Source organism: Amblyomma americanum, chromosome 1, assembly GCF_052857255.1.
Source record: "Amblyomma americanum isolate KBUSLIRL-KWMA chromosome 1, ASM5285725v1, whole genome shotgun sequence".
NCBI lineage: Eukaryota > Metazoa > Arthropoda > Arachnida > Ixodida > Ixodidae > Amblyomma > Amblyomma americanum.
In genome coordinates this window covers 34,197,725-34,217,618 of record NC_135497.1, presented here as the reverse complement: position 1 = coordinate 34,217,618, position 19,894 = coordinate 34,197,725, and the positions used below count along the sequence as shown (strand labels likewise).

At 47.4% G+C, this 19,894-nt stretch overlaps 1 protein-coding gene across 6 annotated transcripts in view; it reads right to left on the bottom strand.

Annotated features, from left to right (window-relative positions):
* The window catches only part of LOC144112617 (uncharacterized), a 145,449-nt gene that overhangs the window by 39,870 nt on the left and 85,685 nt on the right, over window positions 1–19,894 (bottom strand). For all 6 annotated transcript variants that reach the window (XR_013310342.1, XR_013310349.1, XM_077645422.1 and 3 more), the window contains exons 13-16: window positions 16,452–16,549; window positions 12,405–12,510; window positions 6,133–6,230; window positions 2,083–2,188 (exon numbers count right to left, since the gene is read on the bottom strand). Coding sequence is in view for 4 of the 6 variants with exons in the window: in XM_077645422.1 (XP_077501548.1) it covers window positions 2,083–2,188; window positions 6,133–6,230; window positions 12,405–12,510; window positions 16,452–16,549 (408 nt within the window). In the remaining 2 variants the exon portion in view is untranslated. The remainder of the gene's footprint in view (window positions 1–2,082; window positions 2,189–6,132; window positions 6,231–12,404; window positions 12,511–16,451; window positions 16,550–19,894) is intronic.

Below are 19,894 nucleotides of genomic sequence, written 5' to 3'. Positions count from 1 at the left end.
GAACGATAAGTAGCGAGAGGGCAAACTTCCGATTCCGAGAATGTCTAAGAGCACTCTGTTTCGTAGCTCCCCACGGTATGGCATCGTGGTACGTGCATAGCTCACACCAAGAGATGAACAACGACACAATCACAAGGCCAGCAGAGATCAAAGGCAATTAAATGACACACCTTTCTGCCTTCCATACTTGCATGCATCCCGGCTGTCTAGCATGAGGCGAAGTGAGCTTCTGTCGGATGTAGTTTCATATTTCAGTACAGCGCTATGTTGGGGATTGCTGGGAATCTGCTCTCATGCTATCTCCTGCTCGACGGGGAAAGGGATGATCAGCATAGGTAAGCTGAATAAACGGCATGCAGTTCAAATTGCTCTAAGCGAAGCCAATATGCATATCAATGTTTTTATTTTTTTTTTATGCACGGAACTCCATGCCCCCAACATGGAACAGACACTGGCACGAGGTGCGCACTACCCGCAGCCACCACTGCTCGGCCAGAACTACTCAGACTCCGCAAATAGGTCGGCTCTGCGAACTCAAAATTTAGATGATGATATTTGTAAACAAAAATTCTACTTCTACGTGACAATATATGGTAATCTGAACTTATAGGTAACAAATTGTGCCTACTTCTTGCCATTATCTCACGATTCCCGATATGTCTCTTTGAGCAGTGACAGTTGTCTCTGGCCATACAATTCCTCCATGGCGCCAGTCACATGATACTATGCATCCATTGGTATTGTGCAGTGTTGGTAAAACAAAAACAATTTCATGTTGTGTTGTGCTGGGTTTAGTGGCACATAAGCGCCTAAGGCTATCATGCGCCAGGAAAAGCCAAAACCTAAACAAGGCCAAGGCTTCTCACCCTAGGTTTGCTGCAGGGTGACACCAGTAATTACCCTATAAACATGTGTAAGGGCTGCACCCTTGTAAAGGCCACACCCTGTTTTTCCCAAAGGAAATATTAAAAAGGATCTGTGTAAGTGCCAAACCCAAACTTTCCAGGAACCACAGGGGATAAGCCTTCGAAATGCTAAGGGCCTTAGCCTCCAAGATCAGCTCCGGGGGCGAGCAGCGGTGAGCTTGATCGCGGAGGACACGCACGCGCACAGGAGATTCCAGGTGCCCATCATGGATGGCGCGCGTCATCATCACCATCACCAACTGTGCCATAAACTCCCGCTATTCATATCAGCATCAGTATCACAAGCTCCAGCAAAGTCATGGGAGTTGTGCTAGTGTGTTAGTTCACTGCAGTTACCTTCGCGTGCTGCCGACGAGCACTGCAATTTTAGCAAGATGGGCAAGCACACAGCTGGGAGTTTGCCCTTGAACAAAGCAAGCGTATGGCGGGCAGGAAATTCGATGCGGCCGAGAAGTGGGTCCGACGATGGCACAGCCAAAAGGATGCATTGAGGAACATGAGCCCCAAAAAGCGTGCCTTCTATGGCAAGTCACGCAAGTTTCCACAACTGGAAGGAGACCAGCTCTGCTATGTGATGGGCATGCGGAACAATGGCTACGCGTTGACAGCGGACATGCTGCGCTACTCCTTGTGGGATGAGCCTGCACCAAAGCACAGCACCACCTCAGGGCCGGAATACTGCGCAAGTGGAGACTAAACATAGAATAAATTGAACGTAGACAGTAATTCTTGCTTGATACTCGTTTTTTAGGCAATACAGCAACAAACGACTAACACGATGTCGTTACAACCAACAAACAAGCGCAACTTTATCGTGAAATTTTAAAACAAGCACGGTCCAACAAAGGCTGCATGCTCAGGTGGAATCCTCCATAGCGCTGTCATATTGGGTAAACAGAGGCCCCCCACTCTAAGTTGTGAAAACCAACAATACAGAGCACCTAATTTGCACAAACATTGAGCGTACATTTTTCCTTGCATCAACGGCTAAGTGCACAAATTTCTGGCAGCCCTGGGCTGGCAAGAACTGACCTCCTGCCACAGCACCTGTGTTGCAGCTCATATTAAGTGCAACAGTACCTTCACCTGGTGAGTAAGAGAGCACCAGCGATACCTCCACTGGTCGTTGCAGGCAAGTCAGAAGTGATGTACTCACGCAGTTGCTGCTCATCATTTCCACTTCGGCAGACTGCAGAACCAGTTGGCTGAGGAGCTGTTACAGCCTCTCTCTTTGAAAGCTTTGTAGACGCAGTGATCCAACCCTGCAATAGCACACAGGAACAAAGTAATGCAGCTAATGTTTGTTTAACAGCGAGCACATGCAACTCTTGAGCTGAATCAAAAAGAAAAAAAAATGAAGAAGGTTCATCTCCACGGACACAATACACTATCACCATTGGCTGCACACGAATTACCCGTAAAAAGCTGAACAAGGAAGTGAAAACCTCTGTAAAAATGCTGAATGAAAACTTTTAATTTCTCCATATTTTGGTATTTCTTGTTGGAACACGACCTACCCGTATGCATAAAGTTACTCTCCGGTTCCTTTTGCATGTGTCCCTAACACAGGCAAGGGTAAAGTATGGAGTGTCATGCGGGGCTGAATGTTCCCAAATTCCATGTTTGCTATAAGTGAAGGGTCCTGGTTTAGCTTTGACCCTCTGGGGTTCTTAAAAGTGCACTGACATCGCATAGCACATGTGCAGTTTTGCATATCTCCTCTAGTGACAGTCACCAAAGCTAGGATTGCATCCCGCAACCTTCGGGACTCAGCAGCCAAACGCCACTATCATGAACCACCATAGCAGAAACGCGCCGGCGTATTTTCATCCGCGAGCGGTGCACCCATCAGAAACGTTAATAATGAACTGCTCCATCAAGGCTCCCTAGCATGCTCCCTACTTTCTTTTCTGCATGGACGTTTTCCACAGGTGAAGGCATCAGTCGTTTCTCGTGCCTGAGTCGCCACGACAAGCAGGCATCCCCGACGCACCAGTTGGCGGTGTTTCCGCAAAATTGCGGGATCGCATCAAAGTGAACGATGCTAAACACCAGGGGCACGAACGCGTCTGACCCCCCGTGTTTGTTGATGAACGAAGGACGGACAGAGGTATGATATGAAATATCAATTCTTCTAAAAAAATCTGTTGAAACTATTGATTTTCCCGAGTAATGAACCCTCCCACCAAACAGATCTCAACTTTTCGGGAAAAAAAAAGTGGGTTCATTACGCGAGTAAATACAATAATGAGTTGGTGTCTTTTTGACGCCAGTAAATACAGTAATATGTTGGTGTTTTTTTGTGACTACCCCGATTTTCTTGTTCGCGTTCCATTCGCTGCTGATAGTACACATGCTCTGCCAAGCCAACTGTTTACACATACAACTGTAACAGCATTAGACCAGAACGCTTTCATAAATGTTACCCCGCTCAACTTTAATGGCAGGAATACAGATTTTAGTTAGTAACAGACTATATGTAGGCACAGTTTGTGTGCTCTACCAAAAAGATTGTGTCATGGTGAATACCGCAACAAGAACACGTGCACCTGTGACATGCTAGCATGCGTGTTTACTGTTGAGCTTTTGAAAAGATCCTCGGATTAGTGAAAGCCAGTGATGCCATGTTGGGTCTTGTGCAACGAAGCAAAGCCGACTTAAACAATTAGGCAAAAGAAAGTGACTATGGGGGAAAGGGTACAAGAACACAGTGACACTCATAAAGAATGGGGACAAGATTGCTCAAGCACAATCAAGTCTACACCTGTAGTGAAGCGGGAGCGCTTGTGGGAAGTGGTGGCACTCCATTTCCAGGGCAGCTGCTAGGATCATGCTTTGCAGAAGACACACCAGAGGTGCATAATGGTAACATGCAAAATAAAAGCGTAGCGAAGGCAAGGCACAACTGATAAAAGTGCAAAGCTAAGAGAAAACTTAATGACAGTGCAGTAATGGTAGCATGTCAAAGTAGGGTAGGCAGGCGGCCGGTTGATCCTGAAGGCGGACGGTTAACTGTCTAAGTGAAGTGGCCGAGCGAGACGCAGCACTGGGATGTAAGTTACCTGCTGCAGGGCTGCCATGTTGCTGCAGATGTGGGTGAGCTTTGGCCACACACTGCCTTTTTGTGGCTGCAGAGCCTCACTAGCTGCCTGCTTTCTTGGCTGATGCACACTCATGTCTGCATGGGCAGACACACCCTAGAATTGTTCTAGAAGGCACTGGCACTGGTTGCCATTCTCCAGCAGTGCGTATTTCTGTTCCCAAATGACAACGATTACCTTCACACCATATCACCACACAATCTGTCCTGTCCAGTCCACAGTGTCCTTCCTTCATGCGTGCTTGCTGCTTTAGAATTCTAGAACAAGATCAGGATACCTGGAGGAGGGCCACGGCAGGCACAGATTTTGCGACACAACAAAACCTCAGAAGGCTACCGAAGTCAAAGCCCGGGATGGTGCACAAGCAGGAGCTTGCAAAAAGGCACAGTATCCATTATAGCTGATCCCAAAAAAGCCAAAGCAGCAAGAATGGGACCACAAGCAACCAAGAGAGTAGGTCAAAGGCACAAGGGTTGGCAGGAGATGCACGAGCAGCAGTGCGTAGCCTGTAGCGTGCAAAGAGGAAAAAAGAAAAACCAAAAGAGAAGGAACATGACCCAAGAAACCGAGGGGGTAGGAAGGAGCACCAAGACTGCATGCACCAAAGGATGAATGGGTAGCAAAATATGCACCAGTGAGAGTAATGAGACAGGCTTGGAAAAAGGTATTCCACTCCTTTCCCGCACAGATGAAAGTTTGTGAAGGGAATTGCACACATAAGTGCACATGATCAATACCGTGTTCTGGAGTCGCCGCTTAACGCTGGGGTTTGGCCCTCTCCCTGCTTTGCCCCAGCGCTGATAGCAGTGACCAGCCAAACACATTGATGCTTGCCCAGGGATGATGGACGATGACTCAATCGCCACACATCTCCAAAAACCTGCAGCTTGAAACACAACCTTTCGCCATGATACAATAAATGAGACGAACTCTACTGAAAAGATATGAAGTAACTCCTCCCTTCTTTACTGCCTCAGTAATGCTAGTTCTACACATTCAACCTGAAGGTCCCATGTGTCTGCACCAAGTTAATCTGATCTTCTATCACACCATTCGACACCTCTCGATGCCTTGATTGCTCAACCCGAAATGCACCACCAACACAGCACACACCTTGTCACAAAATGTTGCTTTGCAGGCCAGCACTGGCAAAAATATGTTCCTGCACCTTCCAGTTGGGTACGCCTGCTATCAAGATTGTGTGCTTCCTTCCGTGCAGTCGCTGTATCGTTATTATATTACTGTTATGACCCTGGCATTACTTTGATTCAGACCTTTTTTTAAATGGAATGGCAGAAAACTATTTTGCGACGCACATTTTGCTGGCCAGAGTTAGCTCGTTGTTTCAGTCAGCAATAACCGCTCCTTTGCCACATATTGCACCATGTACTGCTGCTACTCTTCCACCCATGGCACAACAGGTCCTTCTCGTAGAGGCACTCCTGGCAGATGCTTACTCTCCTGGTTTTGGCTAACCCCATGAGCTGCTGCACCCACTGGGCATTATATTCTTCCTCAACTGACCTCTCCTTTAGAAATGGCTCTGCTACTGACAGTTTCACAGCTTGCTCCTCATCTGGAGATGGGTCAACTGCAGCAGCTCAACACCATGTGGCTTCCGGGTGCACAGTCCACTTCTGATAAACAGCCGCTTCACATATGAGCGTTGCCATCCCATGCGTCGTCTCCATTCAGACCAGCTCTGCTCCCTTTTCCACAGGAGCCTCTTTCTCAGGAGTTGTCTTCTCTGCTGCCTCCTCCAGGAACTGCCCACTGTCTTGTCTCTGCAGCACCATCTGCTTTGCCTCCTTTGCAGAAAGCTCTTCCACTGGTGGGGACCATTCACAGTGCGCACTGCTGGCCTGAACTCCTTTGTCCACATGCACTGTCCTCTGTGCTTGCACTTGCTCGATGAGACCAGCAGTACTGACCCTGAATCGGCAAGTGCGGTGAATAGGCATGCTGCCAGTGTCCTGGCAAAAGTGCGAAAGAGGCTCTTCCCTGAAAGTGAACTGCAGGTCCTTATCTGCCAATGTAACAAGTACATCCACAACAGGAACCACTTTCCTGCCACGTGGCATGAGCCAAAGCCACTTGATTATCACCTGCGCTGAATGCTCTTGTGGATTCCAAGACACACTGGTGCAATGGCCCATGCTTGCCTGTCCTTGCAGTCTTCGTTTGGCAGGCCCTACAGGATCCCCTACAAGTGCAGAGAAAATGAACAAAAAGTTAATAGATTTTAACATACCGAGGCTGCCAAAAAATTTTCAAATTAACTGAGATTATGAATAAACAAATTCTGAATTACTGTATTTACACGTTTATAAATCGACTCGAATGCAGGTTAATACCCCCACACGGAAAAAAAAATTTGGCAGTCCCTTCTTCGCCTTTAAAATGCAGTAGCATTCTCAGACCGCAGCCGTTTATCGTCAGCCGCTATCGGCAGATGAGAGCGGGCGTTCCTGTGGGCACATTCCGAAACAGAAATGTATTAGCCACTGCACTTGAGCCAACATCCTCACTAGTGCTGCCATTGTCATCACTGCTGCTGTTCCGCAGCAGATCACTCTCACGTCATCTTCCCACGAATTCCCACACTTCACAAATACCTGCATTAAGACACCGCAATAGAACAGCTTGAAATTTTGCCTCACTGCAGCTGCCACATGTGTATAACCCACTCAAAAACATCGAACTTCTGGCCCGGCAAGCAGTTGTTCGTTTCTTTGGTGTAAAGAATGGCAGCCATCTTGAATGTAGCCGTGAACGAGCGCAAGATGCTTACCGGACCTGGAGCACAAATGATGACTGCCGAAGTAACCACTTTAAAAACTGGTAAAACATGGCTGGCAGTCATTATATACGTCAAAAAAAAAAAAAAAAGCCAAAGAGAAACTACACACGAACAACGTCTGCTCTTCCATTAGCTACCGACAATCCCCAGAAGCGCTGCCTTTCCGAGTGGCGGTGCTGCTGCTAATAGAACAGCGGCCCTTCCATCAACTACTGACACTCTCTTGAGCGCCAAGTGCGAAGTTGAAGGGCAAATCCTTCAGAACATGCGCAGAATAGCCAAATGCTACTGGGAAGTGACGTAGAGCAAACATAAAATTGGACCCACACTTAATGGCATCCCTGCTATCGCTTGTGTCTCGCCTTTATTCATGGTGCCATGCTGCAGTACTCATTGTAAGTCGACCTCCCCCGTCCCACGTTGGATTTTCGAACAAAGAAAAAAAATAGGTCGCGATACAACCGTGTAAATACGGTATCTAGGCTTTACTTTGCATGCCTGCTAAAGTTCTCCCCCTTGATAATTAAAAGAAGCAGTGATGCTAACAACAGCGGGCTTTCACAAGTAGATCCACTATCCACTATCTATGTTGATGTGAACAGAGATTACCATATTTACTCAATTCCAACATGCTACTTTTTGCAGAAAAAAAATCAGCAAAAAATGACATGCACGTTAGAATCTAGTGCGAAAATGAAACTACAGCAGCAACACCCTACTGTCATATCCATCAAAAAATGGCAGCTTGATATTTTATTGCGTATCGACAGCTCGGTCAAGACCCTATTGTCATATCCATCACAAAATGGCGGCTCGATATTTTGTTGTGTATCGACAGCTAGGTCAACATCACCACATAGCATACCGGTAGGCCTTGTGAGCATCTGAAGGGTTCCGACAGCAAGGGTTCAACCTGTACTTGAGCCCAACACTGAAGCGTCGGTTGCAGAGACGCACTGAGTTCACTAATATGCCAAGTGAAAAAGAAAACACGACCTTGTGTGAAGAGGCAAGTGGCAATAGTACCACCTCACGTGCATTTGGTGTTCCTCAAACTTGTGTCGGGGATTGGTGAAAGCAAAGAGACTGACTTTAGCCAGAAAGTCAAATTAGAAGTGAAATTAGCCAGAAAGTCATATTAGACAGTTTTAGCTGTGCGTACGTAAAGAGTTAGCGTACGCGAGGAGTTTGCGGGGACGGTAGTGCGCATGCGCAGAACGCAAGCGCAAGCCTTGCCTCTTGCGTACGGTAGCCTTGCGTACGCTAGCCAGCGGAGTTTGCGTTGCGGCGCTTGCGTGGCTTGCGTACGCTAACTTTGACAAGATGGCGGCGCCCTGCTCGCCCGCTTCGGAATAAACACATGTCGCCACTGGATTCTCCGATGCAATAGCTCACTAAAATGGTAGCGGTTCGCTTTTATTTCGCCTAATCTTGCCCACACGTAGCGGTATAAGCGATAACTAGCCCCTGTTTTTCAGATAATTTGGCGATCTTCAAGCTCCTAGGCCTAACTATATTCAGTGTGTTTTCCTCGTAGCAACGACACCTGGCGAAGCAGTTTTCTAACTTTTAGCCAGATCTTGCATTTTCTTCGGTTCGCATAGTTTTTCTTCTTGGAACAAAAAAGGCTCCCAATGCACTCACAGTAGTTATCAGTAATCACGAATGAAATTTTCTTCAACCGAGCGTTGATGTGGTTTGACTTCTTGTCACTAGATGGCGCAACGTGCGCCTGAGGGACACTACGGCACCGTCAGCTAAAACTATACTTCGTAGCGGACAGCGTAACGCACGCAGCGCCGTAGCTCTTTGCGTACGCAAGCACTTGCGTACGCACAGCTAAACTGCGTACGCACAGTCTATTATTCAAAGCATAAGGCTGCGCAGGTCTAGGCCTTATCACATTACTCATCTTGGTGCCAGCACCTGAGCACAACACCACAGAGCACAAGTGCAACAAGCTCTTTGCCAAGACCACAGTGAGCATGCGCGTCACCTCGGCGGTGGCTAGATGATGGCCGACCGAGCAGCACACTGGGGGCCTTAGCGCGGCAGCTGTGCGCATCGTGGTTCGAGCAGCGTGGCCCAGCTGCTGATGTGCCTGGACTATGCCTGGGGAATAGTGCCCTACAAGGCTGTGCAGCGGCAGTGCACCAGCGGTGTAGAAGTAGCACAGTGGGTGACTGACTGCGAAGACCATAGCCCCGTCACTAGCACCACGCTGAGGTGAGGCATTATCACAGAGTCATTTTGTGCAAAGGTGGACCTGACAAACTGTCTTCCAGAGAAATCCTGAGAGCAGGAAAAACTGCATTTTGCAGCAGGCTTGCAGCAGGCAAAACAAAGTTTTGGAGCATTTTGGGTGCACCGAAAATATGTCTTTTTAGCTTTTAAGTTGCACAAACTGTAATGGCAGTGTAAATCGGCTGGTACATTAGCAGCACAGCATAGCCAGCCATTGAAGTGTGGTTAGACAGCGTGTGGTGAACATAATCCTTATGTGCCCACGAATGGTTCACGACAGGTAAAACTTGTGCTGCCATATTCTGTAGTGCCAGCAATCTCTACAATGGCTGCATGAGAAAACATGATACAGTAAAACCTCCATAATTAGATCTTGGATAATTCTAGATCCCGGATAATTTGAAGAATTTCTGCGGTCTCGTAATTTGTATAGAAAATTTCCCCATATAATTGGAGCGGCGATGCGCACCAGCCTGGTTAATTCGAAGATCTGAGGTACTGTGTGAGGATGCCCGATCACAATTTCGCCTCAAGCCAATGAAGCAACAGCCCCTCGGGGCTGTGAGGTGCCGCTGCAGAGCAGTGCCAATTAGTAATGCTCATGCTCGATATGCAAAACGCCCCATCCCCAGCACTCTCAGCACAAAACGGAATCGGCACAGCTTGTGGACGGCCTGAGCACGTGCCAGCAAAGGAGAAGACATGCTTCACTGCAATGCAGGTGTGGATACTAGTTTCGAAGCAAAGTCATCTCAGCACTTCATTAAGGCACGGCCAGACTTGAGGCAGAGGGGCGTGCGCTCATCGCTCCTCCCTAGCCAGGCTGTGGTCAAGACAGTGTATAACGGAGCACCTCCAACCCCTAACAGCGTGCGTCCCACGACGTGACCATTCTTGCTACATGGCCACGACTAGTTTACTGTGCGCAATCCTAGCCTGCGCTGTTTCCTCGAGCAGTATGCTGTGGTTACAGGATGAGGATTAGGTCGATTTTTTTTTTTAAAAAATAATCGACCATCCTAATGTTCAGGGTCGACCTATAGACGTGGAGCCGACCTACTTGCGGTGTCTAAGGTAGTTTTGTACTAGCGCCAGGTAGTATGCGCCCAGTGCCGATGGCCGTTCCTGGCAGGAAACATGGGGCCCCATGCTTAAAAGAAATTAATTCATCTGCTTAAGAACATTCGAACTGCGCACCGTTTACCCGGCTCATTCGCGCTGGTGGTCAGTTCCTCGGACGAACGATAAGTAGCGAGAGGGCAAACTTCCGATTCCGAGAATGTCTAAGAGCACTCTGTTTCGTAGCTCCCCACGGTATGGCATCGTGGTACGTGCATAGCTCACACCAAGAGATGAACAACGACACAATCACAAGGCCAGCAGAGATCAAAGGCAATTAAATGACACACCTTTCTGCCTTCCATACTTGCATGCATCCCGGCTGTCTAGCATGCGGCGAAGTGAGCTTCCGTCGGACGTAGTTTCATATTTCAGTACAGCGCTATGTTGGGGATTGCTGGGAATCTGCTCTTATGCTATCTCCTGCTCGACGGGGAAAGAGATGATCAGCATGGGTAAGCTGAATAAACGGCATGCAGTTCAAATTGCTCTAAGCGAAGCCAATATGCATATCAATGTTTCTTTTTTTTTTTACGCATGGAACTCCATGCCCACAACATGGAACAACAGACACTGGCACGAGGTGCGCACTACCCGCAGCCACCACTGCTCGGCCAGAACTACTCAGACTCCGCAAATAGGTCGGCTCTGCGAACTCAAAATTTAGATGATGATATTTGTAAACAAAAATTCTACTTCTACGTGACAATATACGGTAATCTGAACTTATAGGTAACAAAATTGTGCCTACTTCTTGCCATTATCTCACGATTCCTGATATGTCTCTTTGAGCAGCGACAGTTGTCTCTGGCCATACAATTCCTCCATGGCGCCAGTCACATGATACTATGCATCCATTGGTATTGAGCAGTGTTGGTAAAACAAAAACAATCTCATGTTGTGTTGTGCTGGGTTTAGTGGCACATAAGCGCCTAAGGTTATCATGCGCCAGCAAAAGCCAAAACCTAAACAAGGCCAAAGCTTCTCACCCTAGGTTTGCTGCAGGGTGACACCAGTAATTACCCTATAAACATGTGTAAGGGCTGCACCCTTGTAAAGGCCACACCCTGTTTTTCCCAAAGGAAATATTAAAAAAGATCTGTGTAAGTGCCAAACCCAAACTTCCCAGGAACGACAAGGGATAAGCCTTCGAAATGCTAAGGGCCTTAGCCTCCAAGATCAGCTCCGGGGGCGAGCAGCGGTGAGCTTGATCGCGGAGGACACGCACGCGCACAGGAGATTCCAGGTGCCCATCATGGATGGCGCGCGTCATCATCACCATCACCAACTGTGCCACAAACTCCCGCTATTCATATCAGCATCAGTATCACAAGCTCCAGCAAAGTCATGGGAGTTGTGGTAGTGTGTTAGTTCACTGTAGTTACCTTCGAGTGCTGCCGACGAGCACTGCAATTTTAGCAAGATGGGCAAGCACACAGCTGGGAGTTTGCCCTTGAACAGAGCAAGCGTATGGCGGGCAGGAAATTCGATGCGGCCGAGAAGTGGGTCCGACGATGGCACAGCCAAAAGGATGCATTGAGGAACATGAGCCCCAAAAAGCGTGCCTTCTATGGCAAGTCACGCAAGTTTCCACAACTGGGAGGAGACCAGCTCTGCTATGTGATTGGCGTGCGGAACAATGGCTATGCGTTGACAGCGGACATGCTGCGCGCTACTCCTTGTGGGATGAGCATGCACGAGAGCACAGCACCACCCCAGGGTCGGAACACTGCGCAAGTGACGACTAAACGTAGAATAAATTGAACGTAGACAGTAATTCTTGCTTGATACTCGTTTTTTAGGCAATACAGCAACAAACGACTAACACGAGATCGTTGATCATTGCAACCAACAAACAAGCGCAACTTTATCGTGAAATTTTAAAACAAGCACGTTCCAACATAGGCTGCGTGCTCAGGTGGAATCCTCCATAGCGCTGTCATATTGGGTAAACAGAGGCCCCCCATTCTAAGTCGTGAAAGACAACAATACAGATCACCTAATTTGCACAAACATTGAGCGTACATTTTTCCTTGCATCAACGGCTAAGTGCACAAATTTCTGGCAGCCCTGGGCTGGCAAGAACTGACCTCCTGCCACAGCGCCTGTGTTGCAGCTCATATTAAGTGCAACAGTACCTTCACCTGGTGAGTAAGAGAGCACCAGCGATACCTCCACTGGTCGTTGCAGGCAAGTCAGAAGTGATGTACTCACGCAGTTGCTGCTCATCATTTCCACTTCGGCCGACTGCAGAACCAGTTGGCTGAGGAGCTGTTACAGCCTGTCTCTTTGAAAGCTTTGTAGACGCAATGATCCAACCCTGCAATAGCACACAGGAACAAAGTAATGCAGCTAATGTTTGTTTAACAGCGAGCACATGCAACTCTTGAGCTGAATCAAAAAGAAAAAAAAAGGAAGAAGGTTCATCTCCACGGACACAATACACTATCACCATTGGCTGCACACGAATTAACCGTAAAAAGCTGAACGAGAAAGTGAAAACCTCTTCAAAAAAGCAGAAGGCAAACTTTTAATTTGTCCATATTTTGGCATTTCTTGTTGGAACAAGACCTACCAATATGCATAAACCCGCCTTTTCCTTTTGCATGTGTCCCTAACACAGGCAAGGGTAAAGTATGGAGTGTCATGCGGGGCTGAATGTTCCCAAATTCCATGTTTGCTATAAGTGAAGGGTCCTGGTTTAGCTTTGACCCTCTGGGGTTCTTAAAAGTGCATTGACATCGCATAGCACATGTGCAGTTTTGCATATCTCCTCTAGTGACAGCCACCAAAGCTAGGATTGCATCCCGCAACCTTGGGGGCTCAGCAGCCAAACGCCACTATCATGAACCACCATAGCAGAAACGCGCCGGCGTATTTTCATCTGCGAGCGGTGCACCCATCAGAAACGTTAATAATGAACTGCTCCATCAAGGCTCCCTAGCATGCTCCCTACTTTCTTTTCTGCATGGACGTTTTGCACAGGTGAAGGCATCAGTCGTTTCTCGTGCCTGAGTCGCCACGACAAGCAAGCATCCCCGACGCGCCAGGTGGCGGTGTTTCCGCAAAATTGCGGGATCGCATCAAAGTGAACGATGCTAAACACCAGGGGCACGAACGCGTCTGACCCCCCGCGTTTGTTGATGAACGAAGGATGGACAGAGGTATGATATGAAATATCAATTCTTCTAAAAAAATCTGTTGAAACTATTTATTTTCCCGAGTAATGAACCCTCCCACTAAACAGATCTCAACTTTTCGGGAAAAAAAAAAGTGGGTTCATTACGCGAGTAAATACAATAATGAGTTGGTGTCTTTTTGACGCCAGTAAATACAGTAATATGTTGGTGTTTTTTTGTGACTACCTCGATTTTCTTGTTCGCGTTCCATTCGCTGCTGATAGTACACATGCTCTGCCAAGCCAATTGTTTACACATACAACTGTAACAGCATTAGACCAGAACGCTTTCATAAATGTTACCCCACTCAACTTTAATGGCAGGAATACAGATTTTAGTTAGTAACAGACTATATGTAGGCGCAGTTTGTGTGCTCTACCAAACAGATTGTGTCATGGTGAATACCGCAACAAGAACACGTGCACCTGTGACATGCTAGCATGCGTGTTTCCTGTTGAGATTTTGAAAAGATCCTCGGATTTGTGAAAACCAGTGATGCCATGTTGGGTCTTGCGCAACGAAGCAAAGCCGACTTAAACAATTAGGCAAAAGAAAGTGACTATGGGGGAAAGGGTACAAGAACACAGTGACACTCATAAAGAATGGGGACAAGATTGCTCAAGCACAATCAAGTCTACACCTGTAGTGAAGCGGGAGCGCTTGTGGGAAGTGGTGGCACTCCATTTCCAGGGCAGCTGCTAGGATCATGCTTTGCAGAAGACACACCAGAGGTGCATAATGGTAACATGCAAAATAAAAGCGTAGCGAAGGCAAGGCACAACTGATAAAAGTGCAAAGCTAAGAGAAAACTTAATGACAGTGCAGTAATGGTAGCATGTCAAAGTAGGGTAGGCAGGCGGCCGGTTGATCCTGAAGGCGGACGGTTAACTGTCTAAGTGAAGTGGCCGAGCGAGACGCAGCACTGGGATGTAAGTTACCTGCTGCAGGGCTGCCATGTTGCTGCAGATGTGGGTGAGCTTTGGCCACACACTGCCTTTTTGTGGCTGCAGAGCCTCACTAGCTGCCTGCTTTCTTGGCTGATGCACACTCATGTCTGCATGCGCAGACACACCCTAGAATTGTTCTAGAAGGCACTGGCACTGGTTGGCACTCTCCAGCAGTGCGTATTTCTGTTCCCAAATGACAACGATTACCTTCACACCATATCACCAGACAATCTGTCCTGTCCAGTCGACAGTGTCCTTCCTTCATGCGTGCTTGCTGCTTTAGAATTCTAGAACAAGACCAGGATACCTGGAGGAGGGCCACGGCAGGCACAGATTTTGCGACACAACAAAACCTCAGAAGGCTACCGAAGTCAAAGCCCGGGATGGTGCACAAGCAGGAGCTTGCAAAAAGGCACAGTATCCATTATAGCTGATCCCAAAAAAGCCAAAGCAGCAAGAATGGGACCACAAGCAACCAAGAGAGTAGGTCAAAGGCACAAGGGTTGGCAGGAGATGCACGAGCAGCAGTGCGTAGCCTGTAGCGTGCAAAGAGGAAAAAAGAAAAACCAAAAGAGAAGGAACATGACCCAAGAAACCGAGGGGGTAGGAAGGAGCACCAAGACTGCATGCACCAAAGGATGAATGGGTAGCGAAATATGCACCAGTGAGAGTAATCAGACAGGCTTGGAAAAAGGTATTCCACTCCTTTCCCGCACAGATGAAAGTTTGTGAAGGGAATTGCACACATAAGTGCACATGATCAATACCGTGTTCTGGAGTCGCCGCTTAACGCTGGGGTTTGGCCCTCTCCCTGCTTTGCCCCAGCGCTGATAGCAGTGACCAGCCAAACACATTGATGCTTGCCCAGGGATGATGGACGATGACTCAATCGCCACACATCTCCAAAAACCTGCAGCTTGAAACACAACCTTTCGCCATGATACAATAAATGAGACGAACTCTACTGAAAAGATATGAAGTAACTCCTCCCTTCTTTACTGCCTCAGTAATGCTAGTTCTACACATTCAACCTGAAGGTCCCATGTGTCTGCACCAAGTTAATCTGATCTTCTATCACACCATTCGACACCTCTCGATGCCTTGATTGCTCAACCCGAAATGCACCACCAACACAGCACACACCTTGTCACAAAATGTTGCTTTGCAGGCCAGCACTGGCAAAAATATGTTCCTGCACCTTCCAGTTGGGTACGCCTGCTATCAAGATTGTGTGCTTCCTTCCGTGCAGTCGCTGTATCGTTATTATATTACTGTTATGACCCTGGCATTACTTTGATTCAGAACTTTTTTTAAATGCAATGGCAGAAAACTATTTTGCGACGCACATTTTTCTGGCCAGAGTTAGCTCGTTGTTTCAGTCAGCAATAACCGCTCCTTTGCCACATATTGCACCATGTACTGCTGCTACTCTTCCACCCATGGCACAACAGGTCCTTCTCGTAGAGGCACTCCTGGCAGATGCTTACTCTCCTGGTTTTGGCTAACCCCATGAGCTGCTGCACCCACTGGGCATTATATTCTTCCTCAACTGACCTCTCCTTTAGAAATGGCTCTGCTACTGACAGTTTCACAGCTTGCTCCTCATCTGGAGATGGGTCAACTGCAGCAGCTCAACACCATGTGGCTTCCGGGTGCACAGTCCACTTCTGATAAACAGCCGCTTCACATATGAGCGTTGCCATCCCATGCGTCGTCTCCATTCAGACCAGCTCTGCTCCTTTTTCCACAGGAGCCTCTTTCTCAGGAGTCGTCTCCTCTGCTGCCTCCTCCAGGAACTGCCCACTGTCTTGTCTCTGCAGCACCATCTGCTCTGCCTCCTTTGCAGAAAGCTCTTCCACTGGTGGGGACCATTCACAGTGCGCACTGCTGGCCTGAACTCCTTTGTCCACATGCACTGTCCTCTGTGCTTGCACTTGCTCGATGAGGCCTGCAGTACTGACCCTGAATCGGCAAGTGCGGTGAATAGGCATGCTGCCAGTGTCCTGGCAAAAGTGCGAAAGAGGCTCTTCCCTGAAAGTGAACTGCACGTTCTTATCTGCCAATGTAACAAGCGCCTCCACAACAGGAACCACATTGCTGCTATTTGGCATGTCCCCTAGCCAGTCAATTATCACCTGCGCTGAATGCTCCTGTGGATTCCAAGACACACTGGTGCGATGGCCCATGCTTGCCTGTCCTCGCTGTTCTCCTTTGGCAGGGCCTACAGCATCCCCTGCAAGTGCATAGAAAATTAACAAAAAAGTTAATGGAGTTTTACATACCGAGGCTGCTAAAAAATTTTCAAATTAACTGAGATTATGAATAAACCAATTCTGCATTACTGTATTTACACGTTTATAAATTGACTCGAATGCAGGTTAATACCCCCACACGGAAAAAAAAATTTGGCAGTCCCTTCTTCGCCTTTAAAACGCAGTAGCATTCTCAGACCGCAGCCGTTTATCGTCAGCCGCTATCGGCAGATGCGAGCGGGCGTTCCTGTGGGCACATTCCGAAACAGAAATGTATTAGCCACTGCACTTGAGCCAACATCCTCACTAGTGCTGCCATTGTCATCACTGCTGCTGTTCCGCAGCAGATCACTCTCACGTCATCTTCCCACGAATTCCCACACTTCACAAATACCTGCATTAAGACACCGCAATAGAACAGCTTGAAATTTTGCCTCACTGCAGCTGCCACATGTGTATAACCCACTCAAAAACATCGAACTTCTGGCCCGGCAAGCAGTTGTTCGTTTCTTTGGTGTAAAGAATGGCAGCCATCTTGAATGTAGCCGTGAACGAGCGCAAGATGCTTACCGGACCTGGAGCACAAATGATGACTGCCGAAGTAACCACTTTAAAAACTGGTAAAACATGGCTGGCAGTCATTATATACGTCAAAAAAAAAAAAAAAAGCCAAAGAGAAACTACACACGAACAACGTCTGCTCTTCCATTAGCTACCGACAATCCCCAGAAGCGCTGCCTTTCCGAGTGGCGGTGCTGCTGCTAATAGAACAGCGGCCCTTCCATCAACTACTGACACTCTCTTGAGCGCCAAGTGCGAAGTTGAAGGGCAAATCCTTCAGAACATGAGCAGAATAGCCAAATGCTACTGGGAAGTGACGTAGAGCAAACATAAAATTGGACCCACACTTAATGGCATCCCTGCTATCGCTTGTGTCTGGCCTTTATTCATGGTGCCATGCTGCAGTACTCATTGTAATTCGACCTCCCCCGTCCCACGTTGGATTTTCGAACAAAGAAAAAAAATAGGTCGCGATACAACCGTGTAAATACGGTATCTAGGCTTTACTTTGCATGCCTGCTAAAGTTCTCCCCCTTGATAATTAAAAGAACCAGTGATGCTAACAACAGCGGGCTTTCACAAGTGGATCCACTATCCACTATCTATGTTGATGTGAACAGAGATTACCATATTTACTCAATTCCAACATGCTACTTTTTGCAGAAAAAAAATCAGCAAAAAATGACATGCACGTTAGAATCTAGTGCGAAAATGAAACTACAGCAGCAACACCCTACTGTCATATCCATCAAAAAATGGCAGCTTGATATTTTATTGCGTATCGACAGCTCGGTCAAGACCCTATTGTCATATCCATCACAAAATGGCGGCTCGATATTTTGTTGTGTATCGACAGCTAGGTCAACATCACCACATAGCATACTGGTAGGCCTTGTGAGCATCTGAAGGGTTCCGACAGCAAGGGTTCAACCTGTACTTGAGCCCAACACTGAAGCGTCGGTTGCAGAGACGCACTGAGTTCACTACAATGCCAAGTGAAAAAGAAAACACGACCTTGTGTGAAGAGGCAAGTGGCAATAGTACCACCTCACGTGCATTTGGTGTTCCTCAAACTTGTGTGGGGGATTGGTGAAAGCAAAGAGACTGACTTTAGCCAGAAAGTCAAATTCGGAGGGTTTCAACAGGCTGAAGGGCCGGTTTCTAGAAACACCAAGCAAGAAGATGAAGTGTGCCTTGTGGTAGGACTTTGCAGAATGGGTGAAGGGTCCCATCCGCCATGGTCAACAATGCCTTCAAGATGTGAGGAATTTCAAATGCCATGGAGAAGGCATCTTCATTTTCAGTTTGAAGCGAATAGTTTTCAACTCGAAACGTAGAAGTAAAAAAAGAAAAGAGAAAGAGGGCATTCATTATATTTTCACTAAAGCAACTGAAATAAAAAATTAAACAATAAAAACAAATGCTTTCAAACTTGTTCTAGGCAATGTTCAAACAGCAACAAGTCAAAGTGTACTAAGTATCATAGCCTGAAGCCCTTGCCATGCGATTCTTCACACGCTGCAGATTTTAAATATAAAAGTTGCCGACAGCTTTTTCAGACACCCAAATTTCAGACGCATCGCATCTGACGCCTCAGTGTCTCCGACCTATTTTGCGCGGCATACCATCACATGACGGCACTGCGGACGTGTGTTTGTACCACTGCTGGAGCAGGCCTCGAGTCGTGCACTACGTGAAAGATGTCAGCAAAGACACCGTGCACACACCGGAAGTGGCACATGGCCACATACCAATCAGGGAACGTGGTACCCTCAATTTCTGTGATGGGCCCTTGTGTAGATAAACCACAGAAGTGGATTGCGCTATGCTATATCTCTTTATTAGGAGGACGCAGGGATCCCTTGACTTCTGCGAAACGAGTCCGAGCTGACTGCAGCTACTGCAGGCACTCTTCTCCGTGCGAAATTCATTAAATAAGCGCGACAGAGCGAGCACCAAGTTTTTCTGAACCGCGTGGTGGCAGTTGGGCAACACGGAGGCACTCATGACCCATGACGACTTGAACCGATGGTCACGTCCTTGCTAGCGAGTGAACGACTGGACTGCACACCGCGCATGGTGAGCGTAGGGGAGTGAGCAGCTTCACCTCAATGGGTCACGGCCGGACTTCAGTAAGCACGCGCTCTGCTCTGCACCGACCGTGTGTACGGCAGTTTTGCAGCAGACAACGGTGCTAACGGTTTATGACGTCACTCAAGCTGCTTCAACACGGCCGCCGCTGCCAGAAGGAGCAGATGACTTCTAATTGCAATGTCTATCTCAAATGCGCACGCAGAGCCCACTTCTTTTTTTAATTATGCATAACAACCTCATAGCTAGTACATGCAACGTAAAACCACGATTTGTTGGTAGACCATGACAATCTCTTTAAGAGCAGCAGTTGGTCCCCATATATAGGTCTCACAATCCACAGATATGCTAGCACATCATGTAGGTTGGCGCCACTAATATAAAATAGCCATTTTTCCAGAGTCGACACAGCTCCAGTAAGTATGGCAAAGCTTCAATGCACTCTTTTTTTTTTTCATGTTGTGCAGTTAAATCTTTTTTTTTTGTGTGCCAGACGTATTCGACATATTCGTTTCGAAATTATACGAAGAAAATTACTACTCGTTTCAAATTCCCTTCAAACCAAAAAGAAAAAAAATCTATTTGCACATGGCTAATAAAATGCTCTAGGCCATTAAAAGCGACAAAGACGCTCCCAACAACGATGAAGAATGATGACAATTTCGCCAACTATA